Consider the following 15,943-nt stretch of genomic DNA (forward strand, 5'->3'; position numbering starts at 1 on the left):
AACACTTCATTCTGTGCATCTACAGTTGTGGTCAGAAGTTTGCATACAGTCATCATCATGGACATGACTGTCACTGTGATTTTAGGCTTTTAATTACTTCTTTGAACTGTTCTTTTTCCAGGGTGGAATCACAGTACAGCATGAATCCTTGATTAATAAAAAAAAAACAAACAAGAATTGTGTGCGCAAGTTTGAATTTATTATGGATTTTCTCTGATAAACACAGGGTCAAAAGTACACATGCAGATTCAAATATGTGCATACACCACTGATAGTTGGTTAAATGTCCCTGAGCAAGTTGGTCACCATCAACAAGCTTCTGCCATGATTGTGGCTGAATTGCCTTTCTTGGCAGAATTAGTAGAGTTCCTTTAAATTGGTTGTTCCTTGCGGAGATCCAGCTTTTAAGAGTAGTCCACAAATTTTCTGCAAGTTTAAGTTCAGGACTTCGGGAAGGCTATTCTAAAAGTTTAATGTTAGCTTGCTTTATCTATTCCAAAACCAGTTTTGATGTGTGTTTGGGATCATTGTCCCATTTGAACACTCAATTATATCCCACTTTCAACTGAAGCTTTTGATTTGAGGAAAGGTTGAAGAATTTTGAGGTAGTCCTCCTTCTTCATCATTTCATTCACTTTGTGCAGTACACCAGTGATGCTACCACCACCATGCAAAGCCTCACTTTTAGTCCACCAAACTTCTTGTGATTGTGACAAATAACTCAATCTTTGTCTCATGTGAAGATTTCTCTCCAGAAGGCAATTTGGCTTGACCATGTAGGTGTCAATTTTGGAGCAGGGAGTTTTTTCTTGGTCGGCACCCTCTCAGTCCATGGCAGCGTAAAATTCCCTTCATGCTGGGTGGTTCTTGGGTTCTTCCTGAACATCTTAATCAGTTCCCTTTTATCTGAGGATGACAAAATTGGGTCTTCTTCCAGACCTTGAAAAAGCCTATGTAAACTTCTGACCACAACTGTATCTTGGTATCTTGCGTGGAGGGCAATTAGAGGCTCAGTATTTCCACATGCAGATCAGGGTAGTCAGGAATGGAAGGGATGTTCATATCTAAAGGCGAGTTACATTACTTTTGCAGTCTTATTTGTTTACCTCAGAGCTTTTTGTCATTAGATTAATGAAAATGTTTAGACAAAAGTTTAAAACATGTTTGGTTTTTATTATTCATATAGCCAATACTACAAGTACAATACAATACTAAAAGTATCATCTCTGTAGCTCAAATCAAAACATGATGTACATATGAGAGATTCGTATCATGGCCAGCTTCTGGAACAAATTGGAATGGTAATATTTGCTGTTTGCCAAATTTAGGTTGCTTGTGTTGGTTTCCTTGTGATAGTTTTTAATACTGTTTGCTAACTTCTTGGCTAATGCTAACTGAATGCAGAGACAACAGGATTGGTCAGTTGCAATGTGGACCAACATTGTCATGATTGTCTAGGAGCAACACAAAGCACGGGGAAATCACATCGTGCTTCACCGTAGCCCTGAACTTGCCTATACATTACCTGATAGAGGCTGCTTGTGAGAAAGCACCATCACATCAGGCAGCTTCCTTCCAGGCACCACCCCTCCTCTTAACCACAAAGTGTGAGGACACATGAAATAGATTAATGCCCTGTCCTTATGCTCTGACTTGATTCTCCCTCTGGGCACCATGAACATCTTGTGTCAGTTCATTAGTAAATCCTCTACTGTCTGCTTTTATAGCCAGGAGACAAAAGCAGTATGTGGTTTTTGTTTGTCTTCTGATCCAGTCTCTGCCTACCATCCTAACTAAGATTATGACATTGACATCATATGTGCAAGAGATAAAAATAGTAGCAACAACAAAGAACCCCAAAAGGTCCCTCTAAAGGATGTATAAAGCCCGCAAACTGCAGAAGTAAATTTGTTCCACCTAGTATTTGGTCCATCACCGTAATAGAACGACTCCATTTCTCTGTGGAGTTTCTTGTCCATCATCTATCTTTTTTTCTCTTTTCTGCAGGGCTTGCATTAAAAAAAAATCTAGTAAACTCTCATTAATGTCAATTTGTGTTCAGAACTCATGAGAATGAGTAGGAATGTGTTCATCGTGGGATTTTGACAGTTGCCTAGCAATACTGCTTTGATTGTAGCTTACCCATCAGTCAGTGCGGTGTCTGTATTTTCTCCATAATGAATAATGTATTTCTTTCTTCCTGCCAAGACTAAAAAATCTGTTCTTTAGGTCTTTTCCAAAGTTAAGGGGGATATTTTGAAAGCAACATTGTGTGTGAATTAGATCCCTCACTAGTCAACAGGACTGTATGCTTTCTGTTTTATGAGGTGAGCCATTTCCTCTGGTTTTGTCATAAAGCCATAAACTTTGTGGTTCCTGGTGAGTCGTGCTCCCACTGGGCTCCGGGATCCAGGGTCATTGGCATGCTACTGTCCTTTAGCAGACCTCAGAAGTTTAGCTTCACCCCAAGTGACACCACAGCAGTGCTGACCTGAACGATCCTCCTGCCTCATTCGCCCATTGACCCAAATAATATATGGGTCAGCTGTCAGCATGAAGGTGATGGCCTCTTGGAATCACTCAGTTCAAGATCAGGGTTGAGTATCAGGTCAAACTTAATATCAAAGTTCAGAGCTGCTTGCCTGCATGAGTCCGCTAACCTTCACCTGTCATCAAACGAGGAGGCTTTCCCATGACCAGTCAGATGGGAGCTAATTTTGTTTTTCATTGCTGTTGTTTGTCAGTGAAAAGCCAGTGCTGTTTCATAACCTCTCTGCACGCATAGTGAGAACATACAAATTTGTTATGAAGTCTAACATAGGTGCAAACTTGGATTTCTGCTCTTATTTTACTTCCCAGTGTCCTTTAACCTCATCATTAGAGGTATATAAGAATACATTTGTGTTACTGTTTCTCTAACCCTGTAACTCCAAGCATAGAATATTTCAGTTTTTGAGACCTCTAGATCACCGGTGCAAATTACACAAAAATCCCGGACAAATTAAAACTTACACATACAAACTGATACTTAATTTCTTTTTTAGACACACCAAAAAGCTCAATAAACACTCCACTTTCTAAAAATTAGAATTCTTTATGAATTTGCTCATGATTCAGGCTTTAGGGGGCTAAACAGCGGGTGTATGGTTAGAAAAGAAATGTACAGTATGCTGTCCAGTCACATCAGAGAGCAATGGCTACCACACATATGCCTTTGTTTTGGATATAGTCGATTTATAGAGTGAGATTCACAAGTGAAAATAAGAAATGGAGAAAATGGGGCTTGAGGCTGAAAAAAAGATGTTGACTGCTTTTTTTCTGCACAGTTGGACAGTGGCTGGACGAAGTGGGTGTAAAGTGTCAGATCTTCTGTTACATAAATTCTCATTGATGATACCGGAAATTGGTGGGGGCTTTCTGAAGCTGTTCGGCCATCCTACAAAAATTTCTAAAGGAGTATGCCGGTCTCTTAACAGCTCTAACATGAGCGCATTGTAGTATCGTAGGACACAAGTCACACCTGGATTAGGAACAAAGATCCCAGCATGATTTTGTGTTGGGTAGTCCGTACGCTGAGCTTTGCAGGCCCCTGTCTACATGTTGTACCTGTGCACTGTCACCTGGAGGCAGTGTCAAAAGACAGTGTTAGCACCTACTGCCAAGGAGTCGGAACTTATAACATTGGAGTAAAACCAACTGTTGCTGTTCGTTGTGATTCTGTCTCTACTTTTTTCCTAACTTCTTTATCCTAGTCTCCTTTCCTTTTCAAACCAACTTTTTAACCAATTTCTTTTGGTTTCATTTAGTTTTTTGGGGGGAGATTGCATTTGAATGCATTTCTGTGACTGTGAATCAGGCTTTAAATAATTGCCTGCATGCATGAAGCAGTTGATTTGTGAAATGTGGTTATTGTACACTCGCTGTGAGTGTAAATGACCAGTGCTGTTTTCTGCCACAACTCGACCGACTCAATCGTGTCTTCTTAAGATAAGATTATAAGATTCTAGTATGGATGATTTGACTATTGTTAGTTTTTTGAACATTTGTAAGTTTTACTAACAAATGTGCTTTGCGACTGTGTGTTTTGGGTTTTTTCTGCCAAAATTTCTCTTTCATTTTCCAAAACAATATCCCCTTAATTTCCACAGTTTTTGTTCCAGTTTCTCTAATACTCTCATTCAAACTGCACATTAACCCAGGTGCAGGGAAGCTAGTTTGCAGTATGTTTTTTGCTCTGCACACTCCCTTTCACATCTCCAGTATCCCTCCGTCTCCTTCAAATTGCCGTCTTCATGCCCATCTCTCCATTCCCTCTTGCTGCCCTCAATAACGCCATCACCCTCTTCCATTTCCTTCTTTACGTGGCTCATTCCCACTGCCCCCTGCTGCTGTATTGTACCCACCGCAGCCCCGCTGCCTCTCTGCCACCAGGCCCCACACTGCCTGTGGCGTGTAATTGACTTTCTCCCCGCACTGGAAAAGCGGGCGGCCCGCGCCAGGCTGGAGGTGACCCATTTCCCTGGGGCATTCAGCAGCCTCCTAATCAACTATTCTCTGGGGCTGCCTCATTCACTCTGCAATTAGAGCAACTCCCCCTTTGAGAACTCCATCAATAGGCTGGCAGTCAGGCAGGCGAACGGGCGGGTTTGGTTGGTGTAGGAGCAAAGACGGAGTTTCACCCAAACACTTTGTCTTGGCTCTTTGAGTTCTGAAACCTCCTTACTTTGTACTTCCCCCTCTCGCTGCTTTTAGCTTCTCCTGCTCCTCATCTCCCTCGTGGTAGGTTTCATCAGACAACAGCAAGCGGGGGTTTTGTCTAACGAAGAGCAGCAGACGGGGAGGCAGGTAGACAGGCACGCAGGGAGGCAGATCGTAGGATAGGCAAGAAGAGGTAGGCAAGCAGACAAAGGCACTAAGGCAGACAGTCAGTCAGTTAGACGGGAGGGACTCGAGGGAGAGATTAAAAGAGAAATTTGAAAGAGGGAAGGATTGAGCAAGAGTATCTGTGAGATTTCAGAGCATCTCATGCTTTTAGGAGAGTATTCCCAGTTGTTGTCTTGCAAGAGAATACACTTGTGTTTCACCTGGTCTTGCAGACATGCGTGAAAGCAGTCCTCATATTGATTCTGTCTCAGTAGGAAGGTGTGTTCTCGTTCTCGCAAGCCAAGTTCACACGACTGAAGACTGGGACCTTCTCTGTCCTGAAACCGAAAAATAAAAAGGCAACACAATCAGATGCTTTTGCTCCGATCCCACCAGAGATCATGGCGCATGATGATTAAATAACAGGCCGGCGTCTCTCCCCTGCCGCTGGCCTGATTTTCTATGCAGGAGAGGCAGTGCTCTGGTCAGAGGATAACCATGTAATCAATGGAATGAAAAAGCTGCTCTGGCTGTGAAGGTTAAGAGGGGTACAGGCGGTTTTCAGCCCACTCTGTGTGCCACACATGCATTCAAAACACACTCCAGACTGTCTGAATGTTACTGAATCCTCCTCCTTTCACCTGTTCCCCTTCCCTCCTTTCTTTCTTTGACATGCCTTTATCTCTCTTTCTCTCAGCTCGCTCCCTCCTACTGCCGCCACCTCTTTTTGCTCTGATTTCTCCCCCCCTCATCCTTGGTATTTTTTTTTCTTCCTCTGCAATTCCTCTGTCTCCCACTATATTTGTGCTCTCTCTCCCCTTCATTTACTTTCCTCTCTTCCCTCCCTCTATCCTCCTTTCCCCTCCCTCCCTCCTACCTTTCCCCAGTGTCAGCTGCTGTCACTGTGGCAAAGAAAATGACCAATCAGAGCTCACATCACTGCACCGGCTTCTCCCTCCCTTCCTCATTTCTTCCTTTCCTTCCCTCTATTCCCTTCTCTTCCTCCTCCTCCTCCTCCTTTTCGGCCCATCTGCCTCTCATCCCCGCAACCTTTATCAGCTCACTTCCTGGAGACGAAATGTGATGCATTATGGGAGACAGACGGCTGTCTATCGGGGTTAGTTGTGTTGCGTGGCTTATCATCAGAGACACTGCTAATCCTGTGTCTTTGTGTGTATGTGTGTGCATGCCCGCGTGGATACTCCATGCGAGCTGATGAATTCATACATGCACAGCCACACACACGCGCACACACACACACGCACACACACACAGCCTCACATGCGTACGCTCATATTCTCCAAATAAGAAGAGGAGGAGGAGGAGGCGGCCGACGAGACATGTTTATGTTTGTCAGTCTCTGCAAGGAGAATACGATTTGCATGATATAAGCATATTTTAGCCTGCTTGTATACTGTTTTGCACTTTATTCATTTACAACCTGCCTTTATTATTTTTGCTGAGTTCAAAAGGATGCTTGTCATGCCTTCCTGCCTTCACAATTACCTTTATAATGAGAGCTAAAAGGCTAAGAGGGGACTGTGTAATCACTTCACTCAATGCATTAAAGTTTTATTTACACCTCTGTGTGTGTGTGTTTTTTATGCTCCTTTTCTATCAGGTGCTGATATGTGTTCACGATGAGCGGGCTGGGGGAAAACTCCATGGAGCCTCTGAGCTCGGAAAACCGGAAACGCAAGCTCTCCACTTGTGACACGCCTGGTATGGGGTGAGTGTGTGGGATCAGCAAACAAGAGGGGAAATGCAGGAAAGTGGGCTACTGGGTCAGTGTCTTCTTGAGCTCTGGCTGTACAGCTATTATGTCGATGTCTGCCGTGATGAGTAACAGTGAAACCCTGCAAAAAAAATTTTGTAGTTTTGATTGGAAAAATTCTTTTATTTCCTTTTTGTACTTTACGCTCTGAAAATTAGAAGGTAAAGCCATTTTCACCTGGTTGGAACGCAAGAAATAAAAAGTGCCTGCGTACTGACTTTGTTTTAGTCATGTGTTTTTATTCCAGTTAGATCTTCATCAGGACAAACACATTAAATTGACCATTGCCACGTTAATGTGTGTAGACTCAATTTTGTGTTATTGATGCTTATTTCCACTGGCCTTTCACCCTACGTTTGATGATCTTTCTCCACATTTTCTGTCTCTGTCTCCACTGCAGCTGAAAAATAAAGGCAAATATGATCCAAAAATACTAGAAGTGGTATTGATCTACTCTTCTAAGTCTTGCCAGGAAAGGTGACCGTACTGCAAGCTTTTTTAAAAAAAAGAAAGTAATGTCCAGTTAGCCGTATCAGCAAATGACTAACTCGTAAGATAGCCATTGTTCTCAACCTTCAATACAACCACTGCTGACATTTCAACTAGACATTTTTTGCGGCACAAAGAAGACATCGGTCTCACAAATAAACTGCTTGCCATCTACCTCGCAGCCACTCTGCATTGTTTTCTGACATAGAAACAGCACTTTGATCACACTTTGAGAAAAGTGCATCGCTGTAGTTTAGCTTTAATCTTTGTTTATTGCCCCCCTGCAGGTGTGAGAGGAAGCGGCGGGAGCAGGAGAGCAAATACATAGAGGAACTGGCGGAGCTGATCTCCGCCAACCTAAGCGACATCGACAGCTTCAACGTCAAACCAGACAAATGTGCCATCCTCAAAGAGACGGTGCGCCAGATCCGCCAGATCAAAGAGCAGGGTGAGTGGGCACGGTGATCTGAAGGCTACTGAGGGGCAGTAAACGGACAGGTGCCCTGAAAGTTAGGTAGACTGTGAGGAAGTGTCTGTAGGAAACACTGGGAAAGGTGTTATGGTGCTATAGAGGCGGTATGGACAGCTGCAGGGTTAGCATGTACGCACGCACATGCACACGCGTGCCTCTTCTGAGCCCAGGTGCAAGGACAGATCAGTCATTCATCTCCCACAAATTTCACAGCCCCGACTGTTTATGTTTGGGAGGAAACACTGGCAATGCTTTGTGAACCTGTCATTTCTGAGTGTGTGTGTGTGTCTGTGTGTGTGTGTGTAATATTGCCATGCACAGCTGTGTGCTGGCCTTGCCAGGGGCTGTTTAATTGGACGTTTGCAGGTAATCACATGCCCATCCGTTCTGCTGAACTGCCAAATTATTAGTTCAGTTACATCTGCTCTTGTCATAGTTGTCATAGTTTCATCTCCGTGATGCGGCGGTCATTTCTGCAGCAAACCATCTAGAAAGCTGCAGGCTGAAGCGTTTGCCTTGCAGAGGCACCATCAGTGCACAGACTGACAGATTTAAACTCCTGGAATCGGACGTGTGTCAGGATCAATTTTTCCTTCCAAGGTGAACTTCAGGGAGATCAGGGGGAAGAGCCGGTGGTGAAATTTTGTTCCTTCTTGTTTCTGCTCGGCTCAGTCAGTGTCTGCCACCTCGACAGGAAGGGGAAGAGGCTACAGCTGGCCCTGACTGGCTGCTGACAGGTTGCCATAGTTACAGGAAGTGAAGACAGAAATGACACGGGTGTTTAGACTCGTCTCTCGCTTTCTACCTGTTCCTCTTCTCCTCTTCTCACTTTCAGTTGGTCTTACTGCCAGTCTTCATTTTGCTCTTTTCTCCATCAATCATTCCCATTTTCTCATCTCACTTGGATGTAAGATTCTCTGCTTTTGCTTCACTTCTGCTCTCCTGCCTTTTTTTTCTTCCCTCCTCATGTCTCATCTGTATTGCAGCACAATGAGTTGCAGCATCTTCAGGTTTGCTCCCAGCATCTTAAGATATTGAATGAACTGATAGAGCGCAGCCTCTCTCTTTCTGTTTCATTCTCTCTCCTCTTCCTTTCCCTCATTTCTTTTCGTCCTTCTCTTCCTAACTTCGCAGCGCCCGGCTGCAGGCAGCAATGGCTTTTTTTTTTCTTTGTGTGGGTATCAGTGCCCCTTGGGAGCTAATCAGATAGAATGATTCCTGTAGCCAAGCAGCCCCCGCCTCTTTCTCAGACCGAGCTCTGCATTAATACAACAAGCCAACACAATCCATTTTTCCCATCCACATCCCTCTGTCTCAGCCCCGGACCTCCCCATCTCCATCTTTCTCTCCGTCTGTGTTTCCCGCTCTCAGCCTCAGCACCTCCATTAATTCAGGTGTCTTAGCTCCTACCCCTGCACCATTACAGCTTCCAGATCCTCTCTAGCTCTCTCCCGCTCGCTCTCTCTCTCAGCCCCAGCCTACCAGCCAGTCCCTCACAGTCTGACACTGAATATAAAGCATGAGGACGGCAGCTACCTGCTCCACATGCACCCAGCCCTCCTCTCCTCCTGACGGGCTCCTCAGAGAAACCTGCCTCTATCCGTCTCCCTCCTCACCTGTATTTTTAAATTTAAAAAAAAAAAAAAAAGTGAAACTTGAGAAACGCTGCCCCCTGCTGATGCAGATTGGGTAGTGACTGCCTGTTTCCTCTTCTCAGGTAACATAGCTCTCACCTTGTTTCTCCTTTGCTCTTTTTTTTCTTCTTTGAAAACAGCTGGGCTTGAACTGACTGCGTGTGATGTCATCGATTTATTTATTTATTGTTGTGATTCATTTCCTCTCCTCCAGGTAAAGCTTCATCCAACGATGACGACGTTCAAAAGTCAGATGTGTCCTCAACTGGTCAGGGGGTCATCGACAAGGACCACCTGGGTCCACTTCTGCTGCAGGTGAGCCCAGCTCTCCTCCCCTGTCAATCACGTGCTTTTTATCAATGCTTACGATTGGCCACCTGGCCGTTGGTAACTTCCGGCCGCTCTGCTCCAGGCTCTGGATGGATTCCTGTTCGTGGTAAACCGGGAGGGCAGCATAGTGTTCGTGTCGGACAACGTGACGCACTACCTGCAGTACAAACAGGAGGAGCTCATCAACACCAGCGTGTACAACATTCTTCACGAGGACGACAGGGAGGAGTTTCACAAGAACCTGCCCAAGACCAACAGTGAGGAACACGCACACTCACACACACAAGCCTACACGTCTCAATACACACACACACACACACACACACACACACGGCAAAGCTACACATCTGCTCAAAAGCAAACTCTGCTTGACATCTTCCACAGGGCCGAGGTATAAAACTAACTTTGAGAGGTTACAACAACTCTCCGCACACGTCAACGTAAACTCTCAAAGTTATTTATTCTTGCACCTCCGGTCTTTACTCCATCTCCTGTTATAATGAGGAGCTCCTGGGAAGCGTGTTCATGTGCATAGGAGCAATTCAGAAACACATGCACGCATACACACACACACACCTGACAAAACATACATGTCCACAGGAGCACCCACCCACTCGGTGCTAAGCAGGCAGAGCGTAGCGCGGCTGTCAGTCACACTCAGTGGTCCAGACAGTGTAAAACAGGCCCGAGCTCTATTCAGATCCCATGGCAGCCATCTGGAAACTACGTACTGCTGAATAATGCACCTCCTCACTTTCCTCTACTTAATTCACTGTGTTTGCATGTACGTATGTGTGTCTTATTGTCAGTTGTGGAGCAAGCACTCAAAACTTATACTCAGCTAAAAGTAGTACCACCACACCCTAAAAATACTCCATTCGAAGTATGGGAAATCTTTCTACTTTTAGTATTTGTGTACAATCAGAGTAATGTAAGTACCCTCTGTTAGGGCTAAGTATCATTTTATTGTTGTGTAGTTGGATGAGGTGAGGCTAATTCTTTAATACCGGAGTGCAAATGATGATTGCTCCTATTATGAATTCATCTCCTGGTTATTTTGGTGTTGTTATCTAAAAAAATTCTAAAAATGATAAGAAGTGATCCTCACGATAAGTGGCGCTTTCAGACTCGGTGGCTCAAAATTATTAAAAAATAAACTCAAATAAAGCATCACATCATCACGTTTGAGAGCGTGTCTCCAAGAAATAGCTAAACAGGAAAGAGTTAAGCGCAGCACTCGAGCAAATGTTGCTTTCTCCGACTGCTTATTGTGTATTTTCACACGTCTGTGTCAGTAATCCACTCGTCAGGGTGCCGCGTGTGTGTGTGCGCGCGCGTATGTGAGCATGTGCGTGGAGAACTATTTATAAAGCTGATTAATTATGGATATGTGTGCTCGACTGAACCTGCTACTCGATTAACTAAGCAGCAGCAACCTCCGAGAAGCAGTGGTGGCGGCGGCTCCGACATGTCACTGACACGTTCTCCCACTTATTCAGCCTCTTCCCCTGCACGCTCCTTTATTCACTTGCTCTCTTTATCTTTTAACACTCATCTTTATCTACTTTTCCTCTCAGCGTCCCTGGTGCCTCCCTCAACTCGCTCTTTCTCAGCCTCATTCATACTTAATATGGCTGCCTACTAAGACGAATATTGTGGTTGTCTGTTTCTCAACCGGCTTCCCTTTCTGCTCTCCCACCCCTCATTGTGTCTCGCTCTGCTGCTCTGCCCCTTCATTATCTTTAGAAGCCGTGAATGAAATGCGCTCTCGCTGCACATTCCTGCGGGATGACCGCTGACCGTGCCAGCTACAGTTAAATACACACACACACACCACACAAGCACCCAAGAAACACACATACACCAACAAAAACAGACACACACACTCGTCCCCAGAACATGAAGTGAGCTTTCATTGTTAGCCGGTGTGCTTTTGACCCCTCTGTCCTCCCTCGCTGTTGGCTAATTGCGTCTGAGGGGAGGCGTCAGCCCCGGTGACTGCTGGTGTTTCTTTCTTTCTGTTTTTTTTTTTCCAGAGAGAAACCTAAGGTCTTGTTAAATCACCTCTCACTATCACACAGCCCCTCCCCACCACTGCCATGCTTACCTCCCCGACGTGTCTCGCTCTCCCGTGTCCTCTCTTGTATCCTCCGCACACCTACCAGACAGAAACCTCCGGCCAGCTCAAGGCCCGATAAGGCTTCACTCAGACCTTGGCGAACAGTCAGATCTCTCTCTGAAGTTTCCTTTCCCTGTGCCTCTTTCTTTCTACATCTCCCTGTGAAGGTGACCCCTTCTAAATGTGTGTGTGCATGCCGTGATGAGAAGTCAGGGTCTAAATGAGGATAGATGGCTGAGTGTCCCTGGCCTCTGCCCACTGCAGAGCAGACTGGGAGGGGGAGATATTGGAAATCGACACCTTGGCTAGATTAATCCCATGGTCCATTTAGCCAGGGATCCGAACAGCAGCGGGAGCTTCTGCTTCTCAATTAAAGAAGGACAATACATGTTGCAGTGCCATTTTTTATTTCTTTTTTTTGCTTCCTTTGTCGTCCTTTGTGTGTCTGTGTGGATCTGTGGCAGGATAGGGTGTGAGCTGTTTGTGATATTTGATGACAGGCAATCCATTCATAGCTGTGTGTGGTTTTCAGTCCCACGAGCGTCAGGCTCATTCCATTTTACTCCCAAGAGTAAACGCCTTTTTGTTTGTGTTCCTTTTTTTTAGTAAATGGGGTGTCGTGGGGAAGCGAGGCAGCCCGACAGAAGAGTCACACCTTTACTTGCCGGATGCTGGTCAAATTTGGCCATGCCCACGGCCCCATGGAGGAGGGGCCTGGAGGGCCACGCTACGAGACCATGCAATGTTTTGCTCTTACCCAACCCAAGGCCATGATCGAGGAGGGCGAAGGTAGGAGGAGCCAGTATATTCACAATAGTGTCTCTACACAGAAATGTGTTTTTCTTAGTTTTTGTCTTTTGTCTGTGCACAGAATGAGCTCAACATCCACTGTTTTGTAGAAACCTCACAAATTTAGAGGCTCACATGCACATTTACAGTCTATTGATATATTTTTCAATGAGACACATGTTTAATGTGGTGAACACACATCTTATCCCTTATTTTGTGTTTTTGTTAGAGGATCTCTAAAAGAAAGTGGAAAATCAGATATAAGTAAATGAATAATACGGAACATAAATAAAACAATAAAAGGTGAAAATTAACGTTAAATAGCAATACTTTGTTGGTCAATAATGTCTTGAGTGCGTAATTACAGCTCATCTGAGTTTTCCTGGTTTTCTCCACATCTTTTAATTATTAAAAGTGCTCTTTGTTTAAAACTGTTTTAAATCAAGTATTTACTTTTAACTGAATAATAAGCCTCAAACGCACAGAGTGAATATGAAGTATCGTCAAGGCTGATCTCCTTTCGCCTGCAGACCTTCAGTCATGTATGATCTGCGTGGCCCGTCGAGTGACAGCCATGGAGAGGACGGAGAGTTTTAACACCAGGCATGAACTCTCAGGTGAGGAGCTGCGTACTCACTAAACAAACACAGAAGCTCAAACAGGCCGCGATGGTCTTTCTTTACCCACGAACAGGTTTGACTCTTTCTTCTTGCGTCTTCTTGCTTCCTCCCTCCGCGTGCCCTCCTTCTGTCCTGCTTGGCAGGTAAACTGATTCAGATCGACCAGAACTCCCTGCGAGCGTCGATGCGTCCGGGCTGGGAGGATTTGTTGAGGCGTTGCATTCAGATGTTCCTTCAGCACAGTGATGGGCAGCCCTGGTCACACAAACGCCACTATCATGAGGGTGGGTAACGCACGTATAAGGACTTAGTGAATTCATCTCAGTGAAATCCACATTAAAAATATCAGCTGGAAAAGGCTTTATTTAATTAACTGTATATTTATTTATCTTGGTTGTAGCTTTGTTTTTAGTTTATTGTTACTACTTATCTTTTTAGAAAGAAGACTCTTACTTATTTAAACACAAACACCTCCTGCATTACCATCTCAGTACTGATCTCATGAACAGACGGTTTCATCATATAGGAAGTGATTGATGACCTGTGTTGTGACTTAGGTCATCTTACTCTATCTGTCTGTGCAGCCTTTCTGCAGGGTCACGCAGAGACGCCCTTGTACCGCTTCTCCCTCTCTGACGGCACTCCAGTCACAGCCCAGACCAAGAGTAAGCTGTACCGTCACCCTATGAGCAACGAGCCGCAAGGCTTCATCTCCACGCACCTACTACAGAGGTCAGAAAACTGAAAATACACACACTGCATTCATACTCGGCAAAGTGCGTTTCATTTATTGTACTGACAAAAAGGAGCACTTCAAGCATGTCTGTGCAAGGCAGCCAAGGTATTCATGCCACATAAATAGCTCAAGTGGGAGCTGAAGTAGCTTTTATATACACCGACATCCTGTGAACAGTGAAAAGAATCCGCAGAGGAGCGAGTATTTTATATGCATTTATCTCAAGTCTACAGTCTGAGAGGTTATTGTGGGAGACAGTGCACTTTCAAGGTATGTGCTTTTTTTCAAAGCTTGTGCTAGTTTTTATTCTACTTCCACACAGGGAGCCGAATGGTTACCGCTCAGCACCGGGTGGGAGCATGATGCCAAACACGATGCGACAGCAGGGCATGGGAGGCCCCAACCCGAATGCCCAAATGAACACCGGTGGCGGAATGGGTATGGGGGGCATGAACAGGGGCTTCAGCATGAATGAGCAGGGTCACATGGGTCCGATGGGCGGCGGCTCGATGTATGGAGGAAATGGCGGAGGAGGAAGTGGAGGAGGAGGCATGGGTAACCGCATGATGCAGATGAATCAGATGGGGCACATGAATCAGATGGGTCCTATGAATCACCCAGGCCAAGGCATGCCGCAGCACCAACAGCAGCCCCCGTTTCAGAGCAGTGGCGGCTTTGGCCTCAGTGGCATGAACAGTCCCTCGGGGAGCCCGAGAATGGGCGTTCCTCAGCAGGGTCTCCTGATGTCACCTCGGAACCGGGGAAGCCCAAAAATGGGCTCCAACCAGTTCTCACCTGGAGGTAAGTCTGTTAGCGTCAAGTGTTCAGGATATTTTAATTTACGGAATTCATTGTTGAATCCAGTTAATGTGTGACTCCTCTTTCTGTTCCAGGGTTGCACTCTCCTATGAGTGGCATTGGCAGTAATGGTGGAAGTGGGGGCAGCACCACCACCTTCTCCAGCAGCTCCTTAAATGCCCTACAAGCCATCAGTGAAGGAGTAGGGAGCTCACTCCCCTCTACCCTAACATCTCCTTCTCCGGCCCACAAACCAGACAGCTCTCCCAGCATCCACTCCTCCTCTTCTTCTTCTCAGCCCAGTCAGGCAGCCAAACCAGGCCAGGATGGCTCCAAAAGCCCAGCCGGGGGCTTAGCACCTGGACCCAGCGACCATCACCACCCCATGCACCATCACCACCATCATCAGCATCCTCAGGCTGAGAGTTCTGGAGACCGACCAGATAGCCAGGCAGCAACAGCGACTAAAGACTCTGGAGACGGAAGCAGTGAAGCAGGAGCGGCTAACTCCGAACCCCCTCGCAGGGTGCCAGACAGTAAGGGACATAAGAAGCTGCTGCAGTTGCTGACGTCTCCTACAGAGGAGCTGGGAATAGGTGGCAGTGGGCCAACGGGGCCCCCTGTACCGCCCCCTCCGACCAGCAGTAACACTCCTGCGGGCTCAGACAGTAAGGATGCAACGGGAGGCATGACTAGCCCCTCATCAACTGGGGTTACCTCATCCTCTTCGGCCAGTGGAAATTCAGGCCAAGCGACAGGACCAGGGGGCGTGTCAGCATCAATGTCATCAGCCCACTATACTGGCTCGCTGCAAGAGAAGCACAAGATCCTCCACAAGCTGCTGCAGAACGGCAATACGCCAGATGAAGTGGCTAAGATCACAGCCGAGGCTACAGGCAAGGTGTCTCTCGGGGGCCAGGAGGGCGCTGAGGTTGGAACAGGAGGCTCAGGGGCCGGGTCGGGCCCTGGGTTGATCACAGATCCCAAACAGGAGCAGCATAGTCCCAAGAAGGAGAAGACCCATGCCCTCCTCCATTATCTCCTCAACAAGGATGATTCCAAAGAGCCAGTGGATGTTAAACCCAAACTCGAAGAGCTAGACGGGAAGGGACCTGCGGGGGCTGCTGGCGGCCCACCACGGAGTATCCCCGGATCTGGGCCCGGCCCTGTACCTGAACATCCCGAGAGCAAGATTAAGTCAGAACCACCTGATGATGTAAGATTGACTGTACTGTACTATTGTCGTGACCTGACATTTAGCTTTCTATGAAGATTAATGTTTGATCTTGTCTTGTTGACTTATTGGGTAACTATTTTTA

The 15,943-nt window shown here is 46.0% G+C and overlaps 1 protein-coding gene across 1 annotated transcript in view; it reads left to right on the top strand.

The window, feature by feature from the left end:
• LOC146364606 (nuclear receptor coactivator 3-like) overlaps positions 1–15,943 on the top strand; it is a 64,646-nt gene that overhangs the window by 40,014 nt on the left and 8,689 nt on the right. The window contains exons 3-12 of the mRNA XM_084915955.1: positions 6,485–6,592; positions 7,414–7,574; positions 9,447–9,547; positions 9,645–9,819; positions 12,288–12,470; positions 13,001–13,087; positions 13,234–13,374; positions 13,675–13,822; positions 14,149–14,627; positions 14,720–15,840. Of these exons, the coding sequence (XP_084772081.1) occupies positions 6,504–6,592; positions 7,414–7,574; positions 9,447–9,547; positions 9,645–9,819; positions 12,288–12,470; positions 13,001–13,087; positions 13,234–13,374; positions 13,675–13,822; positions 14,149–14,627; positions 14,720–15,840 (2,685 nt within the window). The 5' untranslated portion in view covers positions 6,485–6,503. The remainder of the gene's footprint in view (positions 1–6,484; positions 6,593–7,413; positions 7,575–9,446; positions 9,548–9,644; positions 9,820–12,287; positions 12,471–13,000; positions 13,088–13,233; positions 13,375–13,674; positions 13,823–14,148; positions 14,628–14,719; positions 15,841–15,943) is intronic.

This window comes from Perissodus microlepis, chromosome 20 (genome assembly GCF_051167445.1).
Source record: "Perissodus microlepis isolate ML-2025 ecotype Zambia chromosome 20, ASM5116744v1, whole genome shotgun sequence".
Lineage (NCBI taxonomy): Eukaryota > Metazoa > Chordata > Actinopteri > Cichliformes > Cichlidae > Perissodus > Perissodus microlepis.